Source organism: Eurosta solidaginis, chromosome 4, assembly GCF_040869045.1.
Source record: "Eurosta solidaginis isolate ZX-2024a chromosome 4, ASM4086904v1, whole genome shotgun sequence".
In the NCBI taxonomy this organism is placed as follows: Eukaryota; Metazoa; Arthropoda; class Insecta; order Diptera; family Tephritidae; genus Eurosta; species Eurosta solidaginis.
The window spans coordinates 146,532,899-146,550,169 of NC_090322.1; the positions used below are offsets into that span (position 1 = coordinate 146,532,899).

General features: G+C 39.5%; 1 protein-coding gene across 1 annotated transcript in view; it reads left to right on the plus strand.

The window, feature by feature from the left end:
- Positions 1–4,384: 4,384 nt before the first annotated feature.
- The window catches only part of LOC137250449 (venom carboxylesterase-6), a 32,654-nt gene continuing 19,767 nt past the window's right edge, over positions 4,385–17,271 (plus strand). Inside the window, exon 1 of the mRNA XM_067783288.1 lies at positions 4,385–4,749. Coding sequence (XP_067639389.1) covers positions 4,411–4,749 — 339 coding nt within the window. The 5' untranslated portion in view covers positions 4,385–4,410. The remainder of the gene's footprint in view (positions 4,750–17,271) is intronic.

A 17,271-nucleotide genomic window follows, 5' to 3' on the forward strand; every position in this document is an offset into this window, starting at 1 on the left:
GAATTGGAAAACGTCATTCAGCGACAAAAGAAAACGTACACTATGTACGTTCAAAAGAGCCATTGGCAAAAAATGGGAACTCAACCGAATGTAGCTGGATTTATAACACGATTATCCGTCCCATACTGCTATATGGGATAGTCGTATGGTGGACAGCCTTGAGCAAGTCGTCAAAATAAAGTACACAGATCTAGCATTATCAGTATAAGTGGTGCTCCAAAGACAACGCCTATACAAGCTCGTCAGATAATTTTTGAAATCCTTCCATTGGGTCTAGCTGGTTATCGAGCAGCGGCAACGCCAGCCCTGAGCTTAAGGCAGTTCTCCTGTTGGAATAACAATACGACAGGACACTCTAGTATACTATAAAAAATGCAGCTTTCTTCATCCTAGCACGGATCACTGTGCAACCACAACAGTTGCGGTAACTAACTTTATGATAAACATTCCCAGTAGGGATTATTGAGCGTTGTCTTATAGGTCCCTTGCTGCTGAGGGCACATTTCCATATACACGGACGCCTCTAATGTAAACGGTAAAGTTGGAGGTGGAGTATACTTAATACCTTAACCTTCAACTCGCATTTAGACTACCAGATCAGTCTGCAAGCCGCAGTTAGGATAGGGCCACACAACATCAGCAAGAAACCTTTTTTTCAGCGACAGCCACATTGCCATCAAACCTCTTTTCCCCTACTCGTTCAATTCTGAAGAGATGGCCCAACAGAACCGTGAACACCTTACATGGAATCCGCGACATATGAACATTGCGGGAAAAAGCATTGCAGATGAACTCGCTCGGCAGGGTTCAACCAGGCAGATTCTTTCTGGCCAAGAACGCTTAGCTATGCCCTTACTTACTTACTTAATTGGCGCTTAACCGTCTAAACGGTTATGGCCGTCCAACAGGGCGCGCCAGTCACTCCTTCGCTCCGCCAACCGGCGCCAATTGGTCACAAGGGAGTTCAAATCGTTTTCCACCTGGTCCTTCCAATGGAGTGGGGGCCGCCCTCTACCTCTGCTTCCATAGGCGGGTTCCGATAGAAATACTTTCTTGGCCGGAGCATCAATTCGCTGGACTATGTTGATGTCTGCGTATAGCTCGTACAGCTCATCATTAAATCTTCTTCGGTACTCGCCATCGCCAACGCGTAGAGGTCCATAAATCTTTCGAAGAACTTTTCTCTCGAACAAAGAAAAAAAAGAGCACATCCACCGTAAAGCCGACGAAAGATTGCTACAAGCACCGGTGTGTTGGACATCGAAGGAAATCTTGCCAAAATGGGTTCCGTCATGTGTACAACCTAAGTATAAAGAGGATGGGGAGGAGGAAACCGTGGTTCACCACATCTGCAACTGCCCGGCACTAAGAGGCGCACGGCAGCGCTTTCTGGATGCTCAATTTCTAGATACTCTGAACCATGTTGTGGAGCATGACGTTAAGGACCTGGTAGCCTTTCTTAGGTCCTCAAAATTGTTCGGAGAGATAAGGTAATGGTATCTTTTCGTGGTATCTTAACGGGGTTAATATCGCTGGCCTACGTGTGGTCCCGGGCAGCCATTTCAACGTGACCAAACTTAGCTCACTGAAGTAATAGGTGGATTTTGACAAAATTTTCCAATTTCTCTCGATATCGATCAGACCAATCGCTAACCATATGGTATAACAACAAAAGCCGTTGAAGTCTTCGCATCACTATTAGCTGCAATAATAAAACTGCATTTGACTGGTAACAATCGAAGTGCCAATTCAAAAGTTGTTTGATAAAAGCGTTATCACGTAAATATATATTGAGGTTACTATGTATTTAAATATCTGTGGTCATCAGCCTAAGCTCCACATTAAAGCATTGGCGATTATTGCTTGTGACCACAACTATATACCATTAACTGCATATAAAAACATTTTACAAATAGTCTCTTATCAAATTCTTTTGGACAGTAATTAGAAGTTAAACTTTTAATAGGGTGCTGTGATGTTTACATTTACGGGGCTGCAAAGTTCGTCGAAGATCATGTGCAGGTCCTCCTATCATTAAAAAGATAGGACTGTACGCCTATGATGGGCGTTCTGATAGGAGGAAACGATCGAGCACGTTTCGTGCTCGTGCCCTGCGCTCGCTAGGCTAAGCTTTTAGAAGTGACACAGCTATCAGGTCTAGAGCAGCAAAAAGCATAGTATTTTTCATTAACGCTTATAGTATTTGCCATGGTAACGGACGAATTTCAAAATTCAGGTCGCCTGGTTTTATATAGGGTATTTCAGTTTCGTCTTGGAGCAAACTACCGGTAACACTCATTCAGTCTATATAAGATCCTCACGGACCGGTCATTTCAATCTAACCCAACCTTTCCCTCTTCGTGTCACGACATCACACCTACATGGAGCCTCCAATCTTTCCGAGGCAGCCCTACGTTCCTCATCGCACCAGTCGTTTTATCGGACTCGCTTTAACCTTGAGACGACCGCACGCAACGGTGCTATTTACAAGCCAACTTAATAAAAAACGTACTATGTTTATTTACCTCACGAACACGAACGATCCTTTTTAATCTAACCGAAGCAAGCATGCGTTGCGACAATGTAAAACATGTGTGAAAACGTCAAACCGAAATGTCACACGAAAAAAAATGTTTAATGGAGTATACTTTTTAACGCGCTTATAGGGCCAATTAATGGTGATTTATAACCATAAAGCCATAACCAGATAAAACAGCTGATCGAACCTACCTTATGGAAATCAATGTAATCTATTAATGGTGCCATCCCATAACGCTAACGCCATAACCATATCATAGCCAACCAATTGGTTTTTAATTTTTCGCCATATCCTTAACCTAAAAATATTAGATTTGGTGAATTTAATAACTTTTTATTCATTGTTTTGGATACGTTATGACTAAGAGACTAATTTTTTGTGGAATATGTATGTTTGTAATTTTTTGCGTTTTCTTAATTTTTATGAAATTTTCACGATTTTTAGGTTAAGGCACCATTAATCGATCACATTGGAGATGGTTATGGATATGGGTATGGTTACGACTATGGCGTTAGGGTTAAGGAAGTTTAATTTGGCTTTATATTAGCTTCACTTGTATGTAAGCTTGTTTTTAACTCTCTAGGCTAAGCGCGTAAAAGAGAGTTAGACCCATCTAGCGGCATTTATTAAAGACTAGCGGCATTGGCTAAATAACTCGCTACAAAACGAGTTGTGCTTAATAGCGGAAGCACGAACCTCTGTGTGCTACCTTGCTATCAACATCAAATATCTGAGTTGTTTGTAGATACTAAAACGGCACCATATAAACGGTTTTATTTAACTTGACTTAACAAGCCGGCCAGCCGGCCGCACGGCCGTTGTGGACGAATTTTGTGATTAAAATTTAACTTCCCGATAAGCTACAAGCTTGATACTTGGAATATAGTTCAGAACCCGATGACAATGACAATAATAAGAAAAAAACTCCGATAGGTGGCGCATTGATCGAGATATTTCAAAATATCGTATTTGTGGTCCGATTTGGTTCATATTTGGAACACATATTACATACAAGAATAGAAAGCGACATATTTAAAAAATCGCCGCCAGGTGGCGCAAGCATTAAGATAGTAAGAAAAATCGTATTTGTGGTCCGATTTTGCCCATTATTAAGTTGGACTGTTAGTGCGTTAAAAATGTGCTCCCACTGCTCTCAGTGAGCAGAAGTGAGGGCCGAGTGAATTTCCTTTTGTCATTGCACTCCATTTCTACATAGCGCTTCGCTATCTTGAGTTGATATTTGGAATTCGTAGAGTTCTTGCATCCAGGCCACTGGTGCTATTACTTCCACGACGTGATCAATTTGGGCTTCTTTGAACAGAAAACAGCCAAGTAGTAGTAGTAATATTGGTATTGAAGTACTTTGTACTTTTCTTATAACACCCCTAATCCACATGTACCAAAATACTACAATTCTGCTGATCAAAAATATAAGCAACTGTACGAAATAAATGTAAGCTTCAATTCCATAATTGCGCTTTAATAATTAATTCGTTGCTCTACTAATTTCCGATTGAGGCTTTACATTAGAATTGCGTGCAAACAAATTTCAAAAATTTAGCACTGAACAGTAACACCCATAAGTTTCGACACCATCTAATTTCCGTACACACACACAGACACAATAAACAAATTTTAAAGTGTGGCACACGTTCTAAAATTTTTGTTGATCTTTTTTTGTTAATTAACACCTCAAAAATTTAACTGATTTATCTTAATCTACATACCCATTCATTTCTCATTTTATTTGAGTTTGTATTTTGTCTTGTTTTTTTTTTCTTTGCCTTACTGCGCACTGAGATTTTTAACAATTCTTAACAAAACGCTTATAACCAACAACATTCGCTTGAGTCGCTTCAGTAAGCGCGAATATGTTAACTCGAAATGATCGTCATTTGATTGAAATGCTGCCGATCAAACAAAAGCAACGGCGGCACGTGCACCAGCAGCGGCGATCGCATCCACTGTCCAATGAGCATAATGTTGGCTATTTAACCGTTACAACCATCTTTTCTATCGCGCTTTTTCTGCTCACATTGAGCGTTTGTTTCGATACGATTTCAGCGCGTACTTCGGATATATTAAAAGTGAAATTACCACATGGTGGAGTCCTGGTCGGTCGTCATCGGGTTTCGCATAAAGGGCGGCATATGCGTGCCTTTATGGGCGTGCCGTATGCAGAGCCGCCAGTGGGTGAATTACGATTCAAGGTGCGTGAGTGTATGTGAATCTCCTTAGTGTGGGTGGAGCTCAAAAAGGATAAAATTAAAATAACATAAAAACTATAAATAAAAGTGCTAAAAGATTTCTTATTGACTGTTGAGTGGAATATCGCTCTATCTCGGCTGTCGTTTCAAAAAGGCCTATATTAGAAAATGTTTGCAAAATAACCTATTTCAGAATTTTATTCAATTAAGTCGTGCATCGAAAATCAGCGGACTTAAGCTCAAGTTCAGAAGTTGTTGAAATGCCGTATCTCAACATAAATTCAATACATTTAGAACTGAAATAGAGCATTTATTAAAAAAATCTTGATTTAAAAGGTTCTCTAGGTTAATTCTGAAAGTTTTCGTACTGGCAGCCGAAATGACGTTATATTCCGCTTAGGTGAGGATATAACTTTGTAGTGAGTTATAGGCAACCGAACCTTAATTTTATTTTTCTATTGGCTTCCAAAATCATTTACCACTGTGAAAAAAAACATGATTGTGTAATATATTTTTCAAAAAAATTCTCAGAGTTTACCAAAAAAAAACTATCTCGAACCTTGTTTCAAAAATATCCCATCTCAGATTAGGGCTAAAAATTACCATCAAACAATTAATTTATTAAACGCCCTATCTCAGATGAAAACATATTAAATTTATGAGATAAGTGTTTTTTTTTTTTCCTTAAGTACAGAGGAAAAATACAAGGCGCGATATACCTCCCAAAATATTTTGGCGGAGCTTCTCTTCCAATTTTCATCGTGCTACTTTTATATCTTTACCACAAATTGGGTGGTGGGGACAACTCCGAACTGCATCTGAAAGTAGATCGCTGAGAAGCTTTTTATGACAGAAATATACTCGGAGTGTTTGTCAAACCACTAACTAGGTTGCTTTTTCCGGGCGTAGCACACGCTACTACCAAGTGGAAGGCGTTATTGAGTAAAGTTCTGACATATGTATGTTTCAGCAGTATAAGAAAAACTGTCTGGGTTTTTTTTTTTTTAGTTTTCCTTTTTGGAAGCGTAGTTGAAGTTGAACTCCATCGCCATTAAGCTGTAGGCATAGACAAGCAGCACATGTCTGCGTACTCAGAATTCAGAATACGTCGGCAAAATCTAGACCTAGGGGTCAAAACCCCCTTTTTCAAAACGTGAATCAAGTCTGGGCATTGAACTTTTTTTCTATCCATCCCATTAACAATTTCCTAATTTCCATTAACAATTTCCATTTAATTGTATACATTGTGCTACTTATAACGGTGTATTTTTAATTTCGTATAGATCGACTCTTGCACCTAAATTCACTTAATTCGGAAAGACCTATAAAAAAAATATCTTAAAACCAATATATTCATGTTTTCTCCATATTTTTACCCTACAGTAAAGGAGGGAAAGAAGGAAGGGATTTCGTGAAAATCGTCGTTTTACCTTCCATAAAAATCATGGCAATATTACACATTTGTACGAAGGTAACGAAATATTTAATATTTTTTATAGTAGGGTGAACAGCTATTTCCTAGACTAGCTTTTATTTGAGAAACTGATCGACCTAAGTATTCCACAATATTTCAATATTAAATTTATGATGCGATTTGCTTTAAAATCGGTACAGGGGTACCCCCTTGGCTTATTATTTGAGAAACTTCTTCCCGGGCAGTTGAACAGGGCCCGTTCTATTGTAATAAATCGTATTAATGTTACGACTTTTTTAAGATTTAGTACAGGAGTACCTCTTTGCCTAGCTTAATATTTTAGAAACTTTTCTTTTAGAGAAATGAACCGGTGGGCGACCTTTTCAAAAAAATCTTATTTGTGTTAGGATTTGTTTGTATTTTAACCTTTGGGCAGCCTTTCGCATAGGCTAATCATATATATAAAGACGAATGCAAAATCTCTTGGTAACTTTATAATTCAAGATTTGCAGTGGGAGTGGATGTGGGAGTGGGAGTTGTACTGGGAGTGGGAGTGGTAGTGGGAATGGTATTGAGAGTTGGATTGGGAGATAATGGAATAAAAGATATATAAAAATAAAAAATAAATAAAAATGGAAGATAAAGTGGAAGAGAATGGGATAGAGAGCGAAGAAGGAAAGCGCTACAAAAAAGCAGTGCAAGTATTCTTTCCCTTTTAAAGTTTATGAGCTTTTGAAATCATTCGATATAGTACAACTATTTGCCGGTTTGACGTGGTCAAATCTTAGAATTTTAAACACAGAATGGTCTGCGCCTTCTTAGTGAGTATTTCTCTTACGCTACGGCCACCAAAAAGTCGAGAAAGCCGCTATTCAAAATATAAAAAAATTTGGAAAATTTAAATTTTCTATATATATTATTTCCCCGCAATAACAGCAATAAAGTTGCAAACCACTTTATGCCTAAATCCAAGAATAAGGGGTTTTTGGCACCTGAATCGAGATTTTGAGGATGCATTTCAATTTCCAAGTATACTGTATTTGTCAGATTATAATAAACCTACAACTTGAGCTCTGTCTGAAGAGAAGAATATTTTCACTTCCCAAGAGTAAATTGTTCCAAGAGACACCTAGTAAGGTTGTAAGTTTCAAGGGCAATGCGCTGTATTTCGTTGTTCAAATGTACTTTCGTTTCGCTTCATAAAATGAATTAATCACCGAACAATAAAAAACATCATTAATATTAAGTTACTAAAGGGCAGGCATGTTATTGAAAATCTTATTATGTATATATGTATATGTAGATACAAGGCGCGATAACCTACGATGAAATTTAAGGCCAAACTTCTGTTGCAATAAACTCGGAGTGTTTCCCAAATCACTGCCGAAGGGCGACCCTGATTGGAAAACTATCTTCTAAATTAAAAAAACTAATGCTGCTTCGCGCGGGAATCGAACCTAGGATCTTCGGTGTGGTAGGTGGAGCATGCTACCACCATACCATTTTTGTGTATTTGTAATTTGTTATTACATCACAATGGGAAAGTTTGGTGAACCCCAATGTAAATGTAAATTCATCACAGTAAAAGCAGTGAGAGTGTAAAAAAACAAATATAAATGTATGATTGAAAACAAAATAAATATTCAGTGACTAGCTTATAAATATGTACATAATTAAATTACACTGTGCAACAAAATGTTACTTATATCTAGTTGAAGTAATTAAAATTTAATTTTTTTTTAATTCGGGATCGATCAGTTCTTTCTAAATTAGCTTATTCATCACAATGTATATTGGAACGCTTTTCCGTCATCCCTTGTCAAGTTTGGTTTCGAGACAAACAGGTTTTGGAGTTGTGCCATCATCAGTGTCGATTTCGTTCAGAACGTTTTAATTCGCTGGGCTACGCTGATTTCGTTCAGAACGAAAATCAACACTGATGATGGCACAACGTCGAAACCTGTTTGTCTCGAAACCAAATTTGACAAGGGATGACGGAAAATCGTTCCAATATACATCATGTATCCACCTTGTCAGAAAATCAACAAAACTAATTCATCATATTCCTCAGATTTGGCGAAAAAGTTGAATGTCATCATATAGAAAAGTTCTAAGCTGCTCCATGTCAAGGTGTGCAAGGAGGGACATACTTACTTACTTAATTGGCGCTTAACCGTTTAAACGGTTATTGTTGTCCAACAAGGCGCGCCAGTCGCTTCTTCGCTCCGCCAACCGACGCCAATTGGTCACACCAAGGGAGTTTAAATCGTTTTCCACCTGTTTTTCCAACGGAGTGGGGGCCGCCTTCTACCACTGCTTCCATAGGCGGGTTCCGATAGAAACACTTTCTTGGCAGGAGCATCATCTTTCATTCGCATAACATGGCCTAGCCAGCGCAGCCGCTGCGCTTTAATTCGCTGGACTATGTTGATGTCTGCGTATAGCTCGTACAGCAGATCATTAAATCTTCTTCGGTACTCGCCATCGCCAACGCGTAGAGGTCCATATATCTTTCGAAGAACTTTTCTCCCGAACACTCTCAAAGCCGCTTCATCTGCTGTTGTCATGGTCCATGCTCTGCCCCATATAGCAGGACGGGTACGATAAGTGACTTGTAGATTTTCGTTCGCCGAGAGAGGACTTTACTTTTCAATTGCCTACCTAGTCCAAAGTAGCATTTATTGGCAAGATTGATTCTTCGCTGGAATTCAGTGCTGATGTTGTTGCTAGTGTTGATGCCGGTTACCAAATAAACGAAGTCTTTTACTATTTCAAAATTATGGCTACCAACAGTAGCGTGGTTGCCAAGGCGCGTATGCGCTGACTCTTTGCTCGATGACAGCAGGTACTTCGTTTTGTCCTCATTCACCATCAAACCCATCTTCTTTGATATGCCAACTGGCGCCAATTAATCACACCAAGGGATGTTAAATCGTTTTCCAGCTGGTTCTTCCAGCTGAGTGGGGGCCAATTGCATAACATGGCCTAGCCAGCGTATCCGATGTGTTTTAATTCGCTGAACTATGTTGATGGCTGCGTAAAGCTCGTACAGCTCATCATTAAATCTTCTTCGATACTCGCCAAAGCCAATGCGTAGAGGTTCATAAATCTTTCGAAGAACTTTTCTCTCGAACACTCCCAGAGCCGCTTCATCTGCTGTTGTCATGGTCCATGCTTCTGCACCATATCAAGGCGCATATGGGCTGACTATTTGCTCGATGACATTGGGACATAACGGATTCTTTTTATGGGAAATTTGTGTATTCGAAGCACATTCCCATCAACAAAAACAAAATTAACTATAACTCAAGTACACTGCATAGATACTCAGGATTTTGATTTGAATTTCGAACACCCCCAAAATTTTGATTAAATTGCTACGGAATGACTGCAATTTACTCGAAACTATGGCTGTAGGAACAAAAATGAATTCAGATTCGAATTCTTTACGTAAAAATACATATAGGTAATGGCGTCGGCCATAGTGTGATGGTAGCGTGCTCGCCTCCCGCACCGAAGGTCACGGAAAAAGCAGCATCAAACGGTTTTAAAACTTTTTTTTTTCAAAACAAGGCCGCCTCTTGGCAGTTGTTGGCAAACACGTTGAGAGTATTTCTGAAAATCTTTTCAGCGGTAATTCATCTGCCTTGTAGATGCCTTTCGGAGTCGGCAGAAAAAATAAAAATCCCATCCCGTAAACTTGCAGGAAAATTTAAAAAGTAGAGCCATCCAAATCCTTCGTCTTCCTCGAAATGTGTGCATCCTAGAAGCAAGATATGATAATCGACCGTGGCACGGCAGAAAGACAAGGATGCTGGGGGAGCCCACACCGATTTACTCTGGTTAATGGCTCACTGAGTAGTACAGAGTTTGTTAACCATGAGTTGCGGGACAAGCAGGCGTCTGACAGTTTTGGATGTGTGCACTCCACAAAGACCAAATATAAAATTACTTTGTGGCAGCCAAGATAAGTACACACCTCTATGCGCCGAAGAAAGTGTATGTAGTAGCACAAGCACAGTTTACCATCGAGCAGTTTCTGACGAAATATACAGCTAATTATTACTGCGTTCAACTCTCACACCAACTCATAGAGAACAATCTTCGAGTGGATTATGTAAACAAGCATTGAAAGCTGAGAACTTCATATGGTTCTATGGAGCAAGGACAACAGGTAGTACAACAAAAAATATCACGCCGCTTACAAGCAGCAGGGCCAAACTCTGTACGTGCGAAGCAACTCGCGGCATATGGAAGAGTTTTCGTGACACCAAGGGGAACCAAAAACGCCGAATTCGAAAAATTTCAAGCAGCAGGGCCAAACTCTGTACGTGCGAAGCAACTCGCGGCATATGGAAGAGTTTTCGTGACACCAAGGGGAACCAAAACGCCGAATTCGAAAAATTTCAAGCAGCAGGGCCAAACTCTGTACGTGCGAAGCAACTCGCGGCATATGGAAGAGTTTTCGTGACGCCAAGGGGAACCAAAAACTCCGAATTCGAAAAATTTTTTCGATGATAAAACGAATCAAATTTTTTTAGCACAGTTTTATTATTGTTGTAGTCAGTTAACTTTTTTTAATCTAAAAGGTTATTGTCATTTTCAAACAAAATTTGTTAAACAAAAACATACAAAAGCTTACTTGTGGCTGAATGGAAACTTGGCATATATGCATGAACAAAAATCATTGGTTAAATTACAGCCAATAAAGCCTCTTAAAAAGAGGGTTCAATAATTAGAACGGGTTTTACCATCTCCGGGTAATTCTGACTTGCAGTTTGTTAGCATCAGCGCTCGTAATGCCTGAGTTTTAAGCTATGAAATACTGTGAAGTGTCCCCCCTTCTGACAGAAGATTGAATTCAAAAAAACGGGATAGCAGGAGAGCCCAATAACTTAAGGGTGTATCGAGACTGAGCATATACTGAACAACCAGTAAGGTCGATACTGGAATGTACCACTCACTAACTTATACCTTAATTTATACCTTAATTATTAAGCGAGTCGATACTCTATTGCTGAACTCACAGCTTAACAAATAACTGGAGCGGTAAGTCATACAGTAACATGGAAGGGTGTTTTATCCAGCTATGCTGCTGAACAGTGCTCCACTGTGTTTTTTAACCGAAATGAAACGCATCTTTAGACAACTTTCCTTCAGCTTTCGCGGAAGACATTAGTGAGCTGGGTATTCTTTAAACTTATCGATAAAAACGAGATGCACTGACTGCCATTTAGTGGAGAAAATTCTTGTTTCAAAGTACTGGGTTAGGTTAGGTTAAACGAATTCCTCAGCACAAGCTGAATGAGTTCATGATGTGACCGGAATTAAATATACTAACTCTTTAAAATAATTAAGGCAATAATCTCGCATAGCACACGGGTTGGAGGAGGAACCGATCGAGCACGTTCTGTGCTCGTGCCCTACGCTTGCCAGGCAAAGACTCCAGCTATTAGGAGTGATACAGCTGTTAGATCTAGAAGCAGCAAGTGGCTTAATTCCTAGGAAGCTTCTAGTATTCGCCAAGAGGACGGAGTTATTTTATAACATAGGTCCTGGTTTTTGATAGGAGTTTTCAGTTTGTTCGTTAAAAAAAACTTCTGGTAACACTACGGACTCATTCAGTCTATCTGAGGTCCTGATGGACCGGCGAGTTCAACCTAACCTAACCTAACTCCTTAAAATAAATAAATAAATGTTAAGTAAGCCCCATCCATCAAAAACATTAAGAGCAAAAATAATGTCAGCTTAAGAATAAAACGGACAATAACTCTTGCCAACAAGTGCTACTTTGGACTTAGTAGGCAATTGAAAAGTAAAGTCCTCTCTCGGCGAACAAAATCACGCTCTTCAAGTCCCTCATCATACCTGTCCTGATGTATGGCGCGGAAGAAATGCTCGAGAGAAAAGTTCTCCGGAAGATTTATGGTCCTGTTCGTGATGCCGACGGCGAGTATCGAAGGAGGTATAATGAAGAGCTATATGATCTTTACGCAGATATGACGATAGTGCAGTGAATAAAAGTTAAAAATGGAGATGCTCCGGCCAAGAAAGTATTTCAGTTGACACCATAGCTTGGAAGCAGATGTAGGAGAAGACTTCCACTGAGTTAGAAGAGGCAGGTGCAGGAAGACATGAGCTTCCTTCGTGCTCTCGATTGGCGTCAGTTATCGCGAAACAGGGATAGCTGGCGTAACTTGTTATGAAACGACCAAAATCGCTTAGTCGGTTAAGGGCCAATTAATGATGATGACGATGATGCTGGTGAAGATCATTCCATCAGAATGTCTAAAGTGCGATAGTACAAAAGCTTGGAAAAGGTGGCTCCAAAAGCTTCGTTGGCTAAGTCATGAAATGCGAATGCCTGAAGATGATACGGCCCATAAATTGTTTATATCGACAATTGTATTAGGTAGCAGAGGAAGCGGCAAACACTACTGGGTTGGGAAAACAAGGAAAGGAAGACTCCCACTCCCTTAGGGCTCTTAATTGGCGTCAGTTATCTCGAGGTAGATATGATTCCTAAATTATTTGCTATGTAACGTCCAATTTCGCCTCGATGCTTAAATTAATGATAATAATGGCTTTCCTACCAAACCAAAAAACACAGATTCGATCATGAATCATCATAAAAACTACAGATCGTAAAACCTGAGAGGATCACAACGAAAATTTAAGGAGAAGCTTGGCTTAGATCTGCTTAGAGATACGTATATCGTACCAAATTATTATTTTTATATTGGCACGTGACCAATAATTTGTTTGTTGTGAATTCTTAATACAGAGTAATTAGTTTTTTATCAGCTTGTTTATTATTCGTCACATTTAAACTACAACACATGCATAATTAATAATACGTTAATTAACTATAGAGGCACACCTGCGCGCTACTAAATCAAATTTAATTATATGCTCATTAGAGTGGGTCAAATTGATAAGAACTATTCCTTACGATATTTTTTCTAGTTGATACGGATTATACCAAGGACTGCCGAAAGTATATTTTATATTATAATTTACATAAATAATCAAAATATTCTTAGAGTATTTAATGTCCAAAACTTAAAAGGTCACGGTACTTAGTTTTCCATTTGGTCTGCACCCAAATTCTAGTTGCATCTTGGGCATCTAATGCCGGGTTGACCTACAACGCGTAGAAGACGGATATGTTCTTGTTAAATAAGAGGTACAGCATCCCAAATTGGACCAAGCCTAAGCTAGGAGATGTCACTCTGCGAAGAAACCTTGCACAAAATATCTAGGAATCATTCTGGACAGTAAGTTATAGTGGAGGATCAACGTGGAGGAGTGAGTGAAGAAAACCTCGATGGCATTTTATGCATGCAAAAGAATGCTGGGGTGTATGTGGGGTTTATCACCCTCTCTCTCATATTGGGTATTTAAAGCGATTGTAAAGCCAATCCTATACTATGGGGTCCTTGTTTGGTGGCAAGCCACACAAAAAAGAATATTCCTCAAAAAAATGCTTAGCATTGCGGGAACACTTAAAACAACCCCGACGGCTGTACTATATGCCATTCTGCAGCTATAGACCAAGTGGCAAAGAACATAGCGTTAACAACTGCAACGAGGCTCAGTGCTTCATACGGCCATAGTTATCAATTACAGGACGTACAGACTACCTGATTTCGTATCTGCGCTTCGAAGGGGCCCTTCCGGAGGGCTTTTTAATTTCCCATAACCGGACAGCTTACAACACTTTTTTTTCATTTACTCTTACCATATTCGTACAGCTATTGCTTATTCACTAATAAGTGCATGGATGTAGGGGAATCCCCTAAATACGAAGAACCTGTTTTCAATACAGTAAAAAACATAAAAATGTATGTAACTATTGCATACACGTCGTTAGTATCTTCTTGTATGTGTACGTACGTGAATCGCAATGCCTAAAGTAGTGTTTAGTATTAAAGACAAAGTTAATGTCATTGAAATTCATAAGAAGGAAAAACTAAATGTACGAGAGTTGGCAATGAAATGTAAGATCAGCAAAACGCAAGCTGCTAGCATTATCAAAAACAAAGATCAAATTTGAATATTGTGGGACACTGACGTCAACCCGGAGAGAAAGAGGAGTCTGCTGAAGCCCAAAGGCCTTAATATTGATAAATTGTGCTACGAATGGTTTGTGAAGGCTCGAAATAAGAGCTTTCCTCTGTCAGGCACACTTATAAAGAGCAAAGCTAAAGAAATTGCAGTAAGACTCAATTACGACAATTTTAGTGCATCATCCGGCTGGCTGGAAAGGTTCAAAAAAGGTCACAACATAACTTTCCGCACAATTTCTGGAGAAGCCGGTAGTGTAAACCAAGATTACGTCAAAAGTTTTTGCGCAAAAGTACCACATTTGATTGAAGGATATGATTCACGAAATACATATTTATAATGCAGATGAGACTGGCTTATTCTTCCGAGCATTACCCGATAAAACATTTGCATTAAAAGGTGAAAAATGCACGGGTGGAAAACTGGCTAAAGATAGACTCACGATTTTACACTGCGTCAATATGGCTGGAGAAAAAAACTCATTTTTGTTATTGGAAAATCTGCAAGGCCTAGAGCGTTTCGCAGCATTAATTTCTGACTTTTTTTAATTATTTTGAATATTTTGTACACAAAACTTTATTCTTTAATTTATGAACAAAGCGTTATGAACCACCTAACTCAGTCTTATTTGTATGCATTAATATTCTTGTTTTGGAAATAAAACTTTTTAAACATTCATCAATAATACTTTTCTCATAAGCGGACACCTCTGATAAGCGGACCAATTTGGCAGTCTCTTAGGTGTCCGTTTAAGAGAGAGTACACTGTATATGGTTGCACCAATGGCAGACGAGGTGATACACTCGCACACTGATGGTTCCAAAGTAGTGAAAGGAGTAGGGTCTGAGGTATACTTTGCTGATCGAGAAATAAACAGGTCCTACCAGCTGCCAGATCACTGTAGTGTTTTTCGTACGGCAATAGTAGCCGTAACCAAAGCTTTAGAAACTCTGAAAAAAAGCTTAAATTGCAGTTGCGTCAATATTTATATTGACAGCCAAGCAGCAAATAAGGCGATTATCTCGCATAGCACAGCATCTAAAAGTGTGCTAGAGTGTAAGCAATCCCTGGTAAGAGTCAGGATAAGGAGCAGCCGTTTGCTCCGTAGACGTCCCAATTAGATTGGGCGAAATAAAGAGAAGGCGCCAGTTGCACATGATCGACCAAGCAGGAAAGGCGTGGATCATATGCAGATCTTACAATCTTAGACTAACAAAGTTACTCCTATCATTAAAAAAAGAGGACTGCAGTCTCATGACGGGTGTTTTGGCTGGACACTGCCTTCTGGTGTCACATGCCTTTAAAGTGGGCTTGGTAAGAGATAGCAGATGTAAGAAGTGTGGGTTGGACGAAGAAACGTTTCAGCAAATTTGTGCTTGCCAAGCTAAGACTCCAGCTATTAGGAGCAATGCAGCCGTCTGGTCTAGAAGCAGCAAGTGGCATAGGTCCTAGGAAGCTTCTAGTATTTGCCAAAAGGACGGAGTTCTTTTATAACATAGTGTGACGAATACTAGCAACACTAAGGGATACTATAATCTCTAAGCCGATACTGAGCAGTGCCTTGTATGCACATAACCAAATTAATCATTATGTCTACACATATGTCCATACAAGCAGCGGGGAGAAACGCACAACCACATGCATATATCTTATCTGAGATACTCCCAAAAGTAGGCAATCATCTGTGGAAGTATCACTCACATATACACGCGCATGGGATATGCGGGAAGCTATAACAATCGTGCATCTGTAGTTATAGCTGAGAAATGTATAGCTGGTAAACGAGTAGTAAATTCTAGAAATAGAAACGCCTAGAAGTATGCGAACAAGGAAATCACCGAGTATAAAAGGAGGTAAAGCTGAAAGTCACATTGAGTTTGATTTAAGCACGCTATCTGTCGAGAAGTGGAAGTGTTATTGTGAAGTACTTTAATAAAGGCCATTTTGCATTATTGAATATTGCAGTTATTTATTCAACAGTTAAGGGATACGGACGTTAGTAGAAGGTTGCAAATAAGCGGAATTGCACTAAATTCGTTACAATAGGTATCGGTTTTTGATAGGGGTTTTCAGTTTGGTCGTTTAAAAAACTTCTGGCAACGCTACGGACTCATCCAGACTATGTGAGGTCCTCACGGACCGGCCGCTCAACCTAACCTAACATGCACTCTTTGCTTCGAAATATTATAAGAGTGCATATAATTACTATTCTTGACGTGTTTGACGTGTTGCTATCACAAATGATGGTGTTTTATTTAAGAATACATACCATCTTTCACAAATTAAAAATTTTAAAATTTTTAAAAACTGTCTCTAATGGCTTAAGGATTTTTTTCTTTCTAACATTATAATCCAATCCTGTATGAGAGAACTGTCAAAACCCACTTTGTTCAATACATCATAATGATCAGCATAATTAATTCGCGCTTAACCGCCTTATCGAAATTGGTCATTTCGTAACAAGTCGTGATAACTCACGCCAATTGGAAGCACCTAGGGCGGTCTATTCTTCCTCCACCTGCCTCTCCCAACTCAGTGGAGGGGTTTCCCTTCCTCTGCTTCCACACTGTGGTGTCTACTGAACTACTTTCTTGGCCGGACCGTCTTCGTCTATTCCCATAACGTGACCTAGCCAGCGAAGCCTTTGAATTTTTTTCACTGCACTATAGTCATGTCTGCGTAAAGCTGATATAGTTTATCATTTTATTGCCTGAGGCGAGTATCGAGCGTCGGCATCACCGACAGGACTACCAATCTGCCGGAGAACTTTTCTCTCGAACACTCCAAGAGGCACCTCACATTTTCTCGACACCGTTAATCATTCTGAGAAAAACATCAGGACAGGTATGATGAGCGACTTGTAGAGCGTGATTGTTGTTCTTCGAGAAAGGATTTTACTTTTCAGTTGCCTTCTCACTCCAAAGTAGCACTTGTTGGCAAGAGTTATTTCCGGTTTAATTCCTAAGCCGACATTGCTTTTGCTGTTAAAGCTGGCTAATTCTTCCTCATTTACCGCAAACCCATATTTTTTGCCTCTTTATCTA